Below are 18218 nucleotides of genomic sequence, written 5' to 3' on the forward strand. Positions count from 1 at the left end.
CCAGTGGGCTTCCATGGCTGAGTGGGGATTTAAAACATGATCTCTCAGAAACCTAGTCCAGCACTGAAACCACTATTCCTGAGATGGGCAAAGTGGGGCCCATCAGACCCCAAAGTGCAGGCCCCCAAGTCTCTGAAGCCACTCCTTCCAAAGTAGTGAGACTCCCTGATGCTTTGAATAGTAAATAGTGTTAGTCCTACCTTGGTACAAAGTTTGGCATGCTGTGGCAAACAAATGTTGTGCAAATCCTCCTACCCGCCTTTGGATCCCCGCTCCCTCCAGTTCCAGCTTAACATCTCATCCCTCGCTAACCATTGCTCACATCACCTCCTCCCCCCCCCTCCATTCAGTCCTGGCTTTAAATTAAATATTCTATAACCTACTGGGATTTTTTAAAGGCATGCCCCCTGAGTAGTTCCATATGCTGGAATGCAGCTTCTGACTCTGCTGCACTATGCCATGCTGCCTCTCTTCTTACAGTTGTTGTTATTATTGTGTGCCTTCAAGTCCTTTCTGACTTATGGTGACCCTAAGGTGAACTTATTGTGGTGTTTTCTTGGCAACATTTGTTCAGAGGAGGTTTGCCATTGCCTTCCTCTGTGGCTCAGAGTTTTTTTTTAAATTAGGCTTGAAGTCTCTTCCTATAATGCTAGGAAGCATGAAAGTATTTGAATATAGGCAAATAAGATATTTTAAAGAACACCATCCTCGATTTCACTCTCCACTTCTTTTGGAACCGTAGTACGTCTGGTTAAAATTTTTGATTTTGACTTGAGTCCAAAGAACATTTGTCTCTCTGAAAGCAGAGCCGTTGAAAATAGATTATTACTGGGTGTGGGCAGATGAAGGACATTGCCGTTGTTCCAGGACAGGTAAAACCAGTTGGTCTGTCTCTGTCATTCACAATGGAACATAATAGTACAGTACTGTAAGCATGATCCTAGGGCTTTTCTCCTGTAATAAAACAAGCTGTTCTTTCCTTAAGGGTACACTAAAGTCAGATTCAAACCACCACCAGTATTATAATGTTCTACCCTTTCAATCTTACAGCAGGTTGAGTTAGAATAGAAGAATTTGAAGGGGCACATAGTCCATCAAGTTCAACTCTCCACTCAATACAAGGACTCTAGGTAAACCATCTCCAGAAGGTAGCAGTCTAGTCTTCTTTTGAAGATGTCCCTCTTCTGACATTTTTTATACCTATATCTCACCCAACATTTTCATTGATGTTTGGAACACCGTGGCTTTCATGTCTAGGGAGATGACTGCCCAAGGCTTACCCCTCCACCCTCAATATTGCATATTGCAGAAACATCTGTACAAACCTTCCCCAAATTTGGTGTCCTCCGGATGCTTTGGACTTCAGCTCCCACCATCCCTGACCATTGGCCATGCCAGCTGAGGGAACTGAAAAATCTATTCCAATGCCTCTGCAGCTCATCCTGTCCTGTGTGAAATTCCAGTAAGATGTTTTGTTTTCAGCTTAAACATATACTAGAAAGCAAATTATCCTATAGCCTGCTCTGAACAATTCCCAACAAACGTCCAACAGCCTACCGTATGTCATGCTTCAGCAATCATTTCTTGGCTTCATAAGGTTTGGCTGTGCATGTTGCTTCTCTCCTTGTAAATCAAACAAATGCGAAAGACTTCTGTCAACCAGTTTCTTGGCTCAGATGAAACAGGGAAACTATTTAAAATGTAAGCCAAGAAACTATGGTTACCACCTTTGGAACAAGCTAACATGCTGGGCCTTATTTGAAGCTGGTTTAACATCCTGGGTTGTTCCAAAACAATAGATGTTCAGTTCAGATGAAACGGGAAGAGATGGTTCACTGGAGCCTTTCTGTTCAGCTGCAAAGCTCATGAAGGGAAAAGGCTTTCTGATATCTCTCCGTTTGATGATCTGAACCAAATCAGTATGTGATCTTTAACTTACTGGTATATGACTTTGCAAAAAAGAGAATTCAAGAATGAGGTAACACAACGGTGCTCACCTACCATGCCTTGTATTTCTGGTAAACAAGCAAAGCTAATTTGAACTTTTAACATTCTGTGCAGTATGAGACCCTAGAATCACACTGCTGAAAGTTGGTAGTACTGGGTAAAGTGTTTTGCAAGGATGTTTATTTACAATTACTGATGAGTTTCCCATTGAACAGCCCCTCCTAATCTTCCATGGACTACTGTCATTTGGATTTGTGCTTTTCCACTTATGATGGTACTCTTGCTTTGCTTCTGTCTATCTAATAAGGCAATGGGCATGGAAGGAATGTATCATCTGACTACAATTAAACAGGAATGCAAAACTGAAGGTCATAAAAACTTTTTTAAAATGCATGCTGGTTTTATAAGAATCTGGGCTTTTAAATCCAAAAATGACCTGAATATTTGCTCCATCACCTCCCCCCCCCCCCCACAATTCACTTTGACGTTTTTATGTTGTAATATATGACTGAATGAACTCATCCTGCAAAGAGTAAGAAAGGGGTTAAAGTCTAATTCACCAATAGGAAATATAAAAGTCCATTCAAAAGCACTAAAAGAAATCACACTGGAATAGTGTCCGCACTTCATCAAGGCTGAGTAACAATTGAATTGATAATAATATTGAATTGGTAAAAGAACTGGGTGTGGCACAACATTTTTATTGTGTGTTTTTTTAATTCAGCACTCCAAAATACAACAAAAACAGGTACAATATTGAAAAATGTTTTTTCATCACAGCACTGTGTTATCAGTGGTGTATTGGATTTCCTATCAGATGGTGACTCCATTGTGGGGAGTCTTTAAAGAGAACTATCCAAAGTGCTGAACCCTATCCTCAAAATAGCTCTAAGACTTGAATCTCAAGATCTTTGTGGAGGCTCCTCTCTCAGGCTGCATCTGCACTGCAGAAATAATGCTGTTTGACACCATTTTAACTGCCATGGCTCACTGCTATGGAATTCTGGGATTTGTAGTTTTGCAAGCTATTTAGCCTTTTCTTCAGAGAGCTTTGGTAACAACAACCAACTACAAATCCCAGGATTCCACAGCACTGAGCCATGTCAGTTGAAGTGTTGCCAAATTGAATTATTTCAGCAGTGCAGATGAAGCCTTAGTCTCACCACCTTTTCAGGAAAGTTTGGTGGGAACAAGGAGAAACTTTGCTCCCTCCTTGTTCTCCTTCCTCCAAGAAATGAAAACTTTTCTTGCCCAACAGGCTTTTGGGAGATGACCACAATGCTTTGCAGTTTTGTTGGTTTTCATATTGTCCTTTAAGGAATGTTTGAATTGTTTTAATTCTATGCATTTTAATTGCATTTTAAAATAACTTCTACAAACTTTTTCTTTCAAATTTGTACTGGTTTTGAAGTTCTGTAAACCACTTTGAGCCCCAATTTATGGGAAAAGGGGGAATGTAAATTAATAAAATAACAACAACCTTAAATAGTTCCTTCAAAAATTCAGATCTAAACATGGAGTGGAACCACCAGTAGCCACTGAGAATGATATTTTGAGCTGTATCCAGGTGTCTGGGGAGAGATACAAGAGTTAAAAAACACACACACACAATCTCTTCATGTCTGAGACCTTTATAAAAATGTGGGGCTCTTCTTTTCCCCTTTTTGTGTCCTTTCTATAATAGAGCACATGTAAAAGAAAATGCTGGTGTACTGGCTGGCAATATCCCTATAGTTATTTCTTGTTTATGGAGTATAATAAAACTTTAAGAACTGTTTTTTATGAGGCCATATCCACACCACACATTTTTAAAAGTACATACATCAAACCTGCTGCAAAACAGTAATGCATGAATTAGACAACTATGTTTTTCAGAATAACATGCACCATGCATGTATGTCTTTATCAGGGAGGAAAAGTGAAGTTTGGTTGCAGACTCCATGTAGTTTGGGACCCTGTCTCCACAAGCTTGGATATGCTGTCATCTTAACTGAAGAAAGGTCCATTTTTTAGTGTGTGAAAACATGAAAGGGAATTCAAAAACTATTTTAAAAGCACTGATAGATTTAAAGGGGGCTACTAACATCTTGAAAAGCTTTGACACACCCTCCTTGGCCCTTCCAGGCAAAATGCTCACCATTATAACAATAAACAGAATTTCACAGTAAGACAGAGAAGATCATACCCTTTGGTGACACTCCTAGTTCCTCCTAGAAAGAATACATTGTTGGGATGGGTGTGAGGAAGGCAAAATAAGCATTTCCTTTGCTGGTACGTCTAAAAACAGCAAGCAGATACAACCAAATTGCAGGGGGGAGATTGACCATCCCATTCCTCACCATCCACACAAAGCAAGGAAGATTTATGAAGATGTCAGAACTAAAAATGCTGAACTTGATATCCAACTGAAAATTCTTAAAAGAACTAAAATAGGAAACTGATATTTTTACAGAAACAAAAACATGCAACATGTCTCTAAGATTAGCCTCTTTATCAAAGCAGAGAATGGTTGATGTAACACCAGTTTTTAAAAAGAATCCAGGAATTTACATGTAATGTCAGTTTGATGTGAAGTGACAGAAAACATTATTAAAGATAAAATTATCAAGCATATGGAAGCATAAGCCCTAATGAAGAAAATCAACATGGCTTCTGGAAAGGTTAAATCCTGTTTTACTAATCTTCAGGAGCTGTTTGCGTGTAAATAAACATGTGGAGAAGGGCTGATTTCAAGCATGGTCTTAAATTCTTCACATAGTCTTAACTCACAGTTTCATTCCATGTCAGATTTGGCACAGCAAATTTGCACTGATCTTTGATTTTCACCTGATCCATGTCTTATTCCCTCTGATCACCTCAGGGTAAATAGTGTGGACTGTAATCTTATGTAAGCACATATGGAGCTAAACTCCACGGCCTCAATAGGGCTTACTTCTAAGTAGACATGCATATGACTGTGCTGTTAGTAAATGTCACAGAAGCACCCTGCATATGAAGTCAAAGAAAACCTGAAAGAAAGCAGGGACCTTTTCAGGTCTAAAGGATGCTGAATAGTGGATTCTGGTCACAAGACTACAAAGATGGCTGCAATGAACAACTACTATGCCCAGGATAAGGAAGCTAGTAAATTTTGCTTTGGCTGTATCCTCAGCTCTGAAGTAAATCTTTGTGATCTCACAGTATCTAAAAAATACAGAAACATAATCCTAATTTTGTAGGCATTTTAAAAATAGTTCTTTCAACACATTATTTCAATTCCATATTGTTAGAAAAAGTAGGTTTCAGCAAACAGGCACACCTGAAGCAAAGAAAGTGAAGAACTCTACTGAGAAATTAGAATTTAGGAAAATTTTAACCATTGAGCAGCATTCTATGAGAATCTGCTTGCATTTTCTAAAGATCTACACAGGGAATTTTGCATGAAGCACTGATTAGTAGTCAGATTAGCAGGATGGGGAGAAAAGGATGTTCCAAAATCCCATTTTCTTTGGTTATTAATTTTTCATAGTACAAAACAAGGAAATTGATGTAGCCAAAACTGGACCAATATAATTGCTGTCAGTGTGTCAGACTAAGATGATTTAGTAGGCTGCAACTTGAGTTGGCTTGAGATTTACAAGTCCTGTATTGAGTTCAAAAGCTGTAAGAAACAGTGGTGTAAGGCAGAGAAGATGTCATCCTTTGAAAATATAAAACTGGTCTTCCATGTAGGATGCTGTGCAGTTCTTGCTGGTGAATTAGTGCCAAGAATAGAACTTCACTGGTTCTGTATAATTTGATCAGTCTCTTAAGGCCATTGTAGCTTGCTTTTCAGTCTTTTAGAGAATTATATGCTTTTAATGTCCGGTTGTTGATGAAATCAGTCTTCTTAAAATTAGCCTTTCATATAAAATAATTAAAAATAGGAAGATATTAGATTATAACTAAGAACAGTTCTGAATTCTGTGTCCTGAAAACCGAGCATATATTATGACTCAAATTTGCATTTAACTGACAAAGACTGGAGGATCAATTGTTAGAAATGGAGACATACATTGGATATAGCCAATGCAAAAGCTGGATATATATTAAATATCTGTCCATATTATTTAATTATATTAAATATATATCCATGGTGAATTGAGGATATGGGTGTCTAAAGGAAATACAAATACATCAGTGCTTCTTAAGCTATCCAATGTGGATGACTGGCAGTATTTCCCCACCACGACTACCACCAAGGTGCCTGGGACTGGCACCATATTTGTGCCCACTGACTACATCTGTTTCTTTCTTTCCTGGAAACTTAACTGTGGGCTGGCAGCCAATAACTTATGGAACCATGCTGGTACACAGACCAACACATTAAGGTTATCTATACAAGTGTTTCTCATGTTTGTAGGTATTTTAACAAAGTATCTCCTCGCTATTCTGTTTGCTCACCTTTTTGTAGGCACTGTGGAGATCAACATGAGACCACAGAGAATACAACAGGACTGAAGCAGCTCTACCAGCTTTGCTGAAAAGAACAGAAACAACAATTATCAGATGATCCATTATTTATAAAGCTTCCCCAAAGGTTTGGTACTTCAACAATAACCAAGTTAAAAAGAACAAACTCTGCCCACAGGCTTACAATCTAATAGGAGAAGCCATTAGGAAAGGAATACACTAGTAGCACAGAGACAGACGAAGTTCAAACCATGGAAGAAATTATGTATTTTCAGACTCCTTTCTAAACATCTTCTTATCAGGTTGGGATAAAATCCTACTCAAAATTCATTTTTCAATGCAGAAATAACTCATAAGTAGATCTACAACAAAGTTCTTCTGTATACTGTTGCTAATGCAATATTAAGCAAAGACCCAAGTTTTCAGCTTCTAGTCATATACAGAGACTTGGAATATACAGTTTTCCTTCTCTCAGCAAACAGGACAGTCATTGGGAGACTTTCTTGTTCCAGTCAATGGACATTACTGAAGTCAAAATGCCTCATGGAGATTTATACACAAAAACAGAATTAGGGAAGCAGATTTAAGTGCCCTTCTCAAATGACACATATAGATTTATTTTGAGACATTTTATTATTGTGCAGTACATTGGGATTTGGTTGTAGTTAGTGAAAGCATGGAACCAGAAGCAGAGATTTTGAGAGGAAGAAGAGCAAGGAACAGGTTAGAGAGGGGGGCATGAAATGTAAGCATTTCTCTGAGATTTTACTGAGCAGAGATGAGGAGAACAAAAGCAGAACAAGTGAAGAAATTTAAATCAGGTGTGGAATTGATGTCAGCTTGGGTGATGTGAACTCCCAAGCAACCTGTATAGCGCCCATCATTTGTGTGCCTTTCTTAACATCAGAAATTATCTTCTAGGCACTTCTGGTTTTGTCAGGAGGACTTAGAAATAGCACTTAAACCCTCTGAGTTTGCCCATCCCTGATTTAAAAGCAAGCAGTTGTCAGTCACACCAGATGTGATAAAGAAATGCAAACCAAGGGAGAGAGTGGCATAAAGGAAAAGCACTAAGACAACATGAAACATATATATAGGATGCTTTTGCAGTGGAAGGAGATGAAAAAGAAAATTTAGGACCATATAAACACTGGAAATGGTTTATTATACACAGTGAAAACTAATAATAAATAAATAATAAAATTTTTATTTAGATACCGCCCTTCCATCAGATCAGGGCGGTTTACAGCAGTTAAAATACAACAGAGAATAAACATTAAAATCATACACCATACAACAATTACAATATTACAGAAAACATAAAAACAAAAGGCCCCAGGTTAGCCAGTCCCGTTGCCAGTGCGGCGGGGGAGGCCTATAGGACCTTATTCAGGGAATGCTAGGACTTTGATCCTAGGAGTGAACTAGGAGACATAGTAACTGGGCTTTGTAACTGTACACAACAGCACGAATGAATTTGTCTAATTCCTGTGTATTATGGTTATTGAAAGGCCTTCCTTTTACTTATAAAACTGCTCAGTAAATGGAACTGCATAAGCGAATGGAACAAGCTGTCATCCAGAAATACAATATTTTTTTACTTTCATCCTTGGGACAACTGAAAAACAGATTGGTAAAAGATAAATTGGTAAAAGGTTTATTTTGCGCATTTAAAGAGCATAAATGAAAATGGCTCACCTCTCACTTGTGCTGATGTTCATAATCTTTGAGATGCCATCAGAGTTCAAGAGGAGTTTGGCGTTCTGGGAGTTGTTCTGAGTCAGGTTGTATAAAGCGTAACAGGTAGAAGCAGTGGTCTCATTGGCCACATCAGTTGTTGGAAGTGAATCCGGTAGTATGGCAACCAAATCAGGCAAGACTTCTCTGGCTAGAAGATGAGGGTGACATGTCCTTATTTTAGTTCTCAAGGATATGGCTATCTAATTGATTAAACTATACCCATTAAATGATATTCAGCATTTATGGTGCGGTACAGACCGCCCAAAAAGGGTGGCTTGCTGGTGCCTGTTTTTCCGCTGGAGGGAAGCCTCAGCTGCCAAACGGCAAGGCTTCCTGTCAGCAGAAAAAGAACCCGCAAAAAGCGGGTTCTTTTGAAGCTGCGGCGGTTGCATAGCAAGTGCGCCACTGGCACACTCATTATGTAAGTGCTGCAAGGCACCATACAGACACCGCATGGCACTTATGTAACAATGGTGGCGCCCATGTAAACAGGGCGCTGCCATTGTTACGCCCTCATCACATGAGAGGGTTGCGGGGTGTGTGGATGCTCCTATCTACAGGCAACCCTCGCACGTGATGAGGGCGCATGAAAGGCCGGTATGTACTGGGCTTAAATATCTTTTTAAAATCCCCCCCCCCCAACCTTTTCCATAAAAGGAAATTTTATGAGTTATGGTGCTATTTGGATGGATTGAAATTCCCATCCTTGGAAGAAAAGAATCCTCTGCTATAGCCCAATGTAGAAATTTAATGAATTTATCGCACCTTTTAGCTTAAAACTCATTTCCACTTGATAACTATTTGAAAAATAACAGAAAATGTTTGAAGCCACATTCTTTAGTACTGAAAGAACAAATGTTTGGTATTTACTTTTCTCAGAGGATCAGTGTTAGGATGACACTCTGTGTATATGTGTGTGTTTATCAGTTTGCTGCTGCGTGGGTATACCACTGAACAGAGGCAATAACTCTCTGTCCTATACTTACTGGTTCACTGCTTACTGTGAAGTTCTGCAGAGCTTCAGGGATTACTAGCATTTGGAGGCTTATACAATATGCAACTTGGAAACTGAGAGAAGAAGAGAATGCCCTACAAAACCTTGCATACAGATAACTGTTGTGCAATATAGGTGTGTGTGTGTGTGTGTGTGTGTGTGTATACACACACCACACTCACACTTCATATATATGGCAGATATTTGTACACTGACCTAGATTCATCTGTTAGTTCAATCTACAACAGATTGATTGTATCAATAATATTTTGCTAAGTGTTGAATTATCATTCCCTGTTTGATTCAATGTGTATACAGCATTTAGGAATACTGACTACATTTAGGACATTTTGTGTCAATTACATGGACTAGGTCTATGCATGTTAGATCTATGCACAAATAAATCAATGAACAAAAGTTAAAACCAGCACATCAGGTAGGGCCAAGGGAGACACAGAGAATCAAACACCATAAAAGTACATTTGTATAATATCACACAAAAACATAGAGTGGGGGGCAGGGAAAATACAACTGACACACTCAGCTGTGAGTCTTTATTGATATAAAGCATTACTGTTGCTTTTATAGCTGAATAGCATTTATCTAACTCAAAATTGTTGATATATTGCAATGCACTTAACATTCATGAAACATTCAGATAATGTTGGTTTAACTGTCATTTATTTACCTATTTCATTCTGCAGAGAAGTGTTACGAGACAAGTTCCTGAGAAGAGAGACTGCAGTTTTTCGGACACTTGCACTGCTCACATGTAGCATGTTTCGAATACTTGGGAGGCCATTGGCCTTCTTGACAATGATATAGGCTACCCCAAATGGCATCTGTCAGAAAAAGTATGCAGCTTTCAGCCTTGGTAAATTCAACAGCAGATGCAAAGCATCCTTTTAATTTCAAGTGGTAGATGCTGCTACTGATTATCAACCACTGATCAAAGCATGACTACACAAAAAATATCTTAAAAGTCATTTCTTCTCTCCTGGATGCATGTAGTTCTATGACATGGGATAGGGATTTTCAGCTCCTGTATCATTTACATTTTTAGGTATCAGACCAATGTCAGTGTGCTGTTTGACCCTAGGCACTTTAACTAATACCTGGTGCTGTATCAGGGATAGGATTTGCACACACTGTCATCACAATGACCAGACTTTAGGCTTGCAGGTCCAACTTTTTTTTCTTTTCTTTTATTTTTTTACTACAAATGTGAGCTCCAGATAAAAGGTAGACTAAAAGAATAAACTCTTGGAATTAAAGAACAAGGATACCTCTAAGCACATGCTAAATCCAGGCATTTGTTTCCATTAGCGCAGTGGCTTGCAACCTTTGGTCCTCCAGATGTTTTGTACATTAACTTCCAGAAGTCCTCACCACTAACTTTGCTGATTTGGACTTCTTGGGGCTGAAGTCCAGAACAACTGGGCAACCAAAGGTTGAGAACCACTATGCTAATAAAAGCTGAGCTCACAGCTCAGAAAAATCCAAATACACTCCTTGTTCCCTCTTTCATCTCACCATGTTTTCTGTTGTCATCTGTTGTTATGTGAAAAATTGAAAGGAAATTGAAGAAGGAAATGGGTGCTGTAGTGGAGTCAGGGCTTTTATGGTCAAAGCACCAGGATATTTTCATTAGTGGGGTTGATGAAGTCATCTGCCACTGACCCACTCCCCCAGGCTTCTCTGTCCCAGTAGCATGAGAGAGGAGTGAATTTTCTCAGCAAAAATACATTGGGTATAGTTTGGAATGAAGGGGTAACAATAATTATAATAATAAATTTATATTACACCTCCTAAGTGAGGGAATCAAGGTGGCTTACAGCAGTTAAAACATAATTAAAAATCCATGCTGTTAAAAACAATAAGTGAAAGTCCAGCACATTATACAGCTTCGTTTCCCCTGAAAAATTCATTCTCAAAGGCCTCCTGGAACAAAATGGTCTTCACCTGTCTATGGAAGGATAGTAAGAAGGGTGCCAGTCTAACTGGGAGAAGCTACCAAGAAGGCCCTTTCTCATGTTCCCACATGTATCTGTGAAGATGGAAGGAAGGAAAGAGAAAAGGGTTTGCCCAGATGTCAAAACCATTCACATGTGAGATCAAATAACCTGGACATGAGCTGTGTGGGGCTTTATAGGTCATCACCAGCAGTTTGAATTATGAGACCTGCTCTTGAGGGAACTGAAATTGGTAAAAATTTAAATGAGGGGACAATAATTGCAGCTTGCATTTTTAGACTCTCTTTGGATATCCAAATTATTGTGGGAACTACTATGGTAATCCCCTGAACTTCAAATATTACCAGTATATCACTGAAGAAAGGCAATAACCCCGTCTTCCATACTTACTGGTCCACTGCCTGCTGTGAGATTCTGCAGAGCTCCTAGTGATGCTTCCCGAGTGTAGCTCCTAGTGCTTTTGGCTATTAAGGACAGGTATATTCTTATTAGGATGGAATGCCAGAGTGTTTCAATGCCACTGGGGACACTCTTTTCCTCAGGAAGTGGCAGGTCCTGTTGCTTCTAAACACACAGAGAGATTCAAGAAAGATGGCAATTTAAGAACAAGAGTCTTGCCTCTTTGAAACAGACTGAAATGGTCCAGTTGGTCTGTCACGTAACAGTGGCCTACTGCGCTTAGAAGAACAACCCTGGAACTGATGTCTGTCTGTCTTTGGAATGATGCCTGTCAGTAAAGCCTAACATCCTGATAACCCCAGTTGTAGGCATGATTAGACATTTTTTTTATTAAAGCCCCAAGAATCTCTCAGCCAGCAGAGCTACTTAGTCCCAAAATGTACCCACAACCTTTCCTTGTAGTTATTATATGCCTTCAAGTAATTTTTGACTTCAGGCAACTTAAGGTGAGTGAACCCATCACTGGGTTTTCTTGGCAAGATTTGCTCAAAGGGGGGTTGCATTTGCTTTCATTTTGAGGCTTTATGACTTGCTCAAGGCTCCCAGTGGGTTTCCATGGTCAAATGGGGATTTGAACCCTGCTCTCCAGAGTCAGTAGGGGAGGGGATTAAGTCTATCAGAAATTGCCTCTTCTTCTCTTCCTTGCAGTTGGGATGGAGGGAGAGCCTTTCATCTGCTTCTGGGCCTATTTAAACAATAAAGACTGCATGAGGATAATTACTATCTCTGTAATGCCTTGCTTATATAGAAAAAAAACTTTACGTGGCCTGTCATGAACCGTTGCTTCATGCCTGTCTGCTCCTTAATTCTGAGGGCTGACTGTAAAGCTACTACTACTAGTACTACTGAGTTACTGCTCCTCCCTGCACCAACCATTACCTGCTTTGCTTTCCTGCTCTTGGTTCCAAAGCATCCAATGCTGTTGTTATTGGAAGGAACATCTCTTCTTTGCATATAGATATGCTGGGTATAACTACTAGGAAGCTCAGATTCTAATTGATAGGAGAGATTATGAAGAATGCACACACAGTTCTCTGTGGCCTGAAAGAAGGAAGAAATGAGCATTATTCTGTCTGTGTAAACAATGGGAAGAGACAAGTAAAGACCTGTAATGCATAGTAGTTTCAGGCATTTGTGTGCTTGGCCTTTTTGAGGGTGCTTCATAGAGTGTGGCTTGTTGCACGACTGACATGATTTTCTCCAGTGGTGGCTGAGATGAAAAGTGCCCTCAAATACTTTGTGTCTCATGTAGAACTCTGGATTCTTGAACAGGGTTGTTGTTGTGGGCCTTCAAGCTGTGTCTGATTCATGGCAACCCTAAGGCAAACCTATCAGGAGGTCTTGGCAGTAGGGGGCACTGAAATGAATGGTGTTTTACAGAATTTTATTTTTCCAAAATCTCTTATCATTATTTTGAAAATGAATCAAATGCATAATTTCAGATGCATCAAATCCACCAGATTGGTCATTTAAGATTAGACTTCAAAACACTGGCTGACATACTGTTCAGCAGTTAAATTCTAAATGTAAACAACAACAACAACAACAACAACAACAACAAAATGTGGGCCCTTGGTATCCACTGGGGGTTGCTTCCAGGACCCAAAATCTATGGATGATCATTGTAACTGCTGATGATTCATGTTTATGAATACTAACAAAAGAAAATGAGGTAGTCAATTTCATTACTAGTTTTGTACCCTTTGGGCTAATAACATAGTTAATATCACATTAATACCAATTTATATGCACTTAAGTCATTTATATATAAACAATAAATAAATGCATTTTATAATGATTAAAGTACAATATGAACCAAATTCCTACATATTTTAATATATGTCAGTGTAGTTATACTGGATTCCACAGCTAACTGCATAATGGGTGCCAACAGGGCCTGAACTCACTCAGTGCACAATAGATGATGAATTCCCCATCCACCAAGTTAAATGTAAGAGAAAGGGATGTTGGTGTGCTTGCAAAACCGTTGGCTGTATGAGGTTTAGTGACTATACAAACTCTGAGAAAATGCAACTGCTTGCTCAACTTATTTTTATGCTAGTGTAGCACACCAATGCATTCCAGCTTAAATAACAATGTCACCCATCTCTAGATATAGAAAACTCATTCATTTGAACAAGATACCTTATCATCTGGCTGATGATCTGCTGTGGTTCCTTGGATGTAATACACCAATGATTCAATCAATCCATCACATTCTCTCATCTTTTTCCTCCCCTCAGGGCCAGCAGAGCTCATGTTTCTGTTAAAAATGAATTGGAATTGATTATACAAATATGATGTTTCAGTTTTGTAGAAACTTTTTCATGTGAATCAGAGTCTGTAGTCCAAAACACACTGCAGAAATAACCCAGTATGAGATTGCTTTAAGTACCCTGGCTCAATGCTAGAGAATTCTGGGAGCTGCAGTTTTTGTGAGACATTTAGCCTTCTCTGTCAGAGTTCTGGTGCCACAAGAAACTACAATTCTTAGGGCAGTTAAAGTGGTCTCAAACTGGATTATTTCTGCAATGTGTGTTGGACTTATGTTTCCTGGCTGCTTTTCTCTCTGGTTGAATAGAGGAAAAAAGAAATTACTGAACACAGGGATCCACAAGGATCATTGTCTGATGCCCAGATCAAAATTCAGTCACTCTGCTGTAAAAGTTTCTAGACAATGTTGTTACATGGCTTTAAGTAGTTTCTGATTTATGGCAATCCTAAGACATACCTATCATAGGTGTTTCTTGGCAATATTTGTTCAGAAGGAGTTCACCTTTGCCTTTCTCTGATGCTGAGAGAGTTTGATTTGCCCAAGGTCACCTAGTAGGTTTCCCTGGATGAGCAGGGATTCAAACCCATATCTCCAGAGGAGTAGTCCAACACTTAAACCACGATACCATGCAAGCTCTCTTTCTAGGCAATATTGGTGGGAAATTATAAAAGCAACATTTGGCCAGTCAATTATTTAGATTATTCAATGCATGGTACAATCCTAAACATCATTACTTTGACATAAGACTCCTGATTTCAATGTAACTTACCTGCAACTCTTCTATAGGTGACAGTGGAATCCTTAAAACACTTGCATGTGGGAAGACTATGTCAAGCAGGAAGTTGTGGGAGACAAAATTAAATAACCTATCCTAAGAAACTAGATGCTGTCTGATCTTGAAAGCTAAATTAGTACTTCCAAGATCAGACTGCTAATGAATTCTAGGTGCTGTGGGCTACATTTCAGAGGAAGGAATTGGCGAATCCACCTCCCAAAAGTTCTTGTCTAAGAAAACGCAATGGTGTTGCCATAGTCAACAGGTGATTTGAAAGCATATATACAGATATGTGCTACCCTGAATTTAGACCAAGGCCTTACATACTTAGTTCAGGGTAAGTAGAAAGGAGATGTTTAACTTCATATATGGCTTAAATCCTATTGGTCAGCCTCAAACTAGAGTAGACCCACTGAAGCAACTGCTAAATAGTAAGGTAACATATAGGTAAGTTCCACTGATTCAATTGGTCTAATATAATTTAGAACCAAATATTTAACTTATGTATTTACTGATAGATAGTAGGACTCTTGTCCTCACTCAAGGAAGCCACATCCTTGAATCTGCAGCACCTGAGCAGAGTGCTTCTTGGGGATCGTCCTTGGAGGTCTTAATAAATATGGTCTTTTGGAGTCTGTCTCTCAAAGCACAGAACAAGTGGTTTTTCTAGGTTTTATGGAGGAGTTCTTCCCATTTAGCCCTACTTAAAAACTGGAAAAGTTGCTTCTTTAGACTACAGTCCCAAAAATCCCTAATGGCCATGCTGGTTGGGGATTCTGAGAATTAAAGTTCAAAGGCATAATATTTCTAAGCTCTGGTGCTAGTTGAATCTGGGACTTTTTGCATGAAAAGCATACACTCTGTCACTTATCTATGGTCTTTCACAATGTTTTATTAAAATATGTATAACAACCAGATTTTTTAAAAAAATATGGAAGAGGCCAAATATTATTCATGCAGATAATTCATTTTATATGTGGGGTGGGGATTTCTTACTTGCAGGACCCCCCCCCCCCTTTTGTGTTTGTTTTAGGGTGCGGCAAGTGATACAGAACATGGCTTAAAAACTTAACACCACATTGTTATGTAAACTGCACATGATACTTGTTTGGATAAAACAAACATTTAAATGGTCCATTAAAATGTATGTGAAATTAGGAAGTAGCTCTAGGAACATAAACTTTTAAAATCTTGCCTTTCCCCCTTTGGTTTCATTTTCATGTGGCTTTGCAGCCAGGAGTGTAAAAACAATAACAGGAGCAAATTTGAAGCAGGCTAAGCAAACAATGTTCTCGTAAGAGCTCACCAGAAAAGTGTTTAAAGACCGTTAAATCCTTGCATGACAAGGATTTTCATACAACATAGTCAACTGCATAAAGATAATCTGGGCTAATAAATATATCCCCTCTTATCTGTAAACTTTCACCTTCTTGATCAAGTCCAGATAAGCATTTGTCCCTTTGAGAATTTATCCATATCTAACAAGATGATAAATCTGCTCATGGCTTCATTCACTAACATACCACATACGTTTATTCAAAAGTAAGACAGCCAATATTATGTGGGCCTTTGTCTTGACTTAAGTGCATTAAGATTGCAGCTCAGTACTGGAGGGATCTGAGGTGTGATCTAGACCAGTGCTTTGCGCCAGCCTGGCCACATAGTAGGGTTGCAGCGCCGTAGTCATGGCGGCCTCCCATCTACACGGGGGCCGCCATGATTATGTCACACATGCACCGCGTCCAAATGTCATGGCTCGTGTTGTCTCTGCGCCACCCCAGGTTGCTTATGGCGGCCTGGCTGCGGCGCAAGAAGGCGTTCTGAAATGGAGCTCCTTCTGGGCATGCCTCGTTCCTGCAGCCACAAAATGGCTGAGGGAACGACACCAGGGAGAAAGGGGCTCTCCCATGGCTGCTGCTCTTGGGGTGTCCAGGGGCATGAAAACCCAAGGACACTCCTTTTCCATACCATGGAGAAACGGCATTTTGCCACTTCTCCGTGGTCTGGAAAAACTCTGGATTGGGGACTCAGGGCTGCCAGTGAGGCTGCCATGCCTCCAACCTGGAGCTAAAAGGGGTGGGTGCAGGCCGCCCCAAAGGGGCGGTATATACCGCGCCTTAGTTTACAGAAAGAAAGACTGTGTGATACAGCCCCCCCCCCCCATCTTTTCTTTATTTCCCTTCTCCTAATCAAGGCTGCAGTCATCCTATAAATCAAAAGCAGGAATGATTTTTATCTTCCCATATAAACCTGCCCGACTTTTAAGATCAACAGAAGAGGCACTTCTCTCTATCCCATAGCCTTCAGAGGCATGGTTGGTGGGAACATGGGACAACATGTTGTTTGTGGCTGCTACCATACTTTGGAACTCTCTCCCCAGGAATTGATTTTTTATTTCAATTATTTTCCTTACATTTTAGTAATAAGAACAAAATTAGAGGGAATGTGATCGCACTTTTTCATAGAATCATAGAGTTGGAAGAGACCCATAAAGACCATCTAATTCAACCTCCTGTCATGCAGGAACTCACAATGAAAGCATCCCTAAGAGACTATTCAGCCTCTGTTTAAAGACCTCCAAAGAAGGAGATTCCACTACTCTCCGAGACAGTGTGTTTGCCTGTTGAACAGCTCTTACTGTCAGGAAGTTCTTCCTAATGTTGAAGTGGAATTTCTTTTCCTGTAGTTTGCATCCACTGCTCCATATCCTAGTCTCTGGAGCAGCAGAAAACAAACTTGCTCCTTCTACCATATGCCTTTCCTTCAAATATTTAAACATGTCACCTCTTAATCTCTTTCCCAGGCTAAACATACCCAGCTCCCTAAACTGCTCTTCATAGAATATGGTTTCCAGACCTTTCACTATTTTGGTTGCCCTCCTCTGTACACACTCGTTTGTTGACATCCTTTTTGAATTGCAGTGCCCAGAACCAAATGCTATATTCCAGATGAGACCTGACCAAAGTGGAATAGAGTGGTACTATTACCTCCCTCGATCTAGACACTATACTATTTATTAAGGTTTTAAATTTACTGAAGCTGGGATCCTATTAGTGACTTACGGTATGCCAATTCAATGTGCCATTAAAGCCAGCACATGCCACATTTTGGAATGGTTTGCAGTGATGGTGGAAGAATGGAATAGAAAGCTACCTCCACCCCTAACAAAGCTCTTCCAAACAGTTCAACAGGTGCAGTTTTCTATGCCTCACTCACCCCAAAAACACTGTAGTGCCTGCAGCCATTTTACTCCAGATGCTATAAAGAATTACTGCTAGAAAGCGCTTTCTTTCCACTTCCCACCCTATTCGTTTCTCCCTTTATATCAAGACTATTTAATTCTGATTTATCTTTTACTTTCTGTGTGGTGAGATGAACATTAGAACACTTTAGGTGCTTTATCTTATAATATTTTACATTCTAGAAATTGTATTTGAGGTTAGCTGACAGTTTAAAAAGAGAAACAATGGTGGGGTACAGACCGCCAGAAAGAGGCGGCCGGGAGCCGCCTCTCTTTTCCACATAGCCATGCTGCAGCAACCAAATTGCATGGCACGGCTACGTGGAAAGGAAAGGAGTGATGAACAGCGGCTCCTTTTAGTGCCGCCGCAAACTGCCTGCAGC

At 39.7% G+C, this 18218-nt stretch overlaps 1 protein-coding gene across 1 annotated transcript in view; it reads right to left on the reverse strand.

Moving 5' to 3' along the window:
- Positions 1–2632: 2632 nt before the first annotated feature.
- The window catches only part of PKP2 (plakophilin 2), a 79495-nt gene continuing 63909 nt past the window's right edge, over positions 2633–18218 (reverse strand). Inside the window, exons 7-13 of the mRNA XM_089526605.1 lie at positions 13690–13807; positions 12424–12585; positions 11476–11649; positions 9801–9954; positions 8077–8266; positions 6370–6445; positions 2633–5826 (exon numbers count right to left, since the gene is read on the reverse strand). Of these exons, the coding sequence (XP_089382731.1) occupies positions 5758–5826; positions 6370–6445; positions 8077–8266; positions 9801–9954; positions 11476–11649; positions 12424–12585; positions 13690–13807 (943 nt within the window). The 3' untranslated portion in view covers positions 2633–5757. The remainder of the gene's footprint in view (positions 5827–6369; positions 6446–8076; positions 8267–9800; positions 9955–11475; positions 11650–12423; positions 12586–13689; positions 13808–18218) is intronic.

The sequence above is a fragment of the Sceloporus occidentalis genome, unplaced genomic scaffold (assembly GCF_023333645.1).
Source record: "Sceloporus occidentalis isolate IW3139 unplaced genomic scaffold, rSceOcc1.0.p SCAF_5, whole genome shotgun sequence".
NCBI lineage: Eukaryota > Metazoa > Chordata > Lepidosauria > Squamata > Phrynosomatidae > Sceloporus > Sceloporus occidentalis.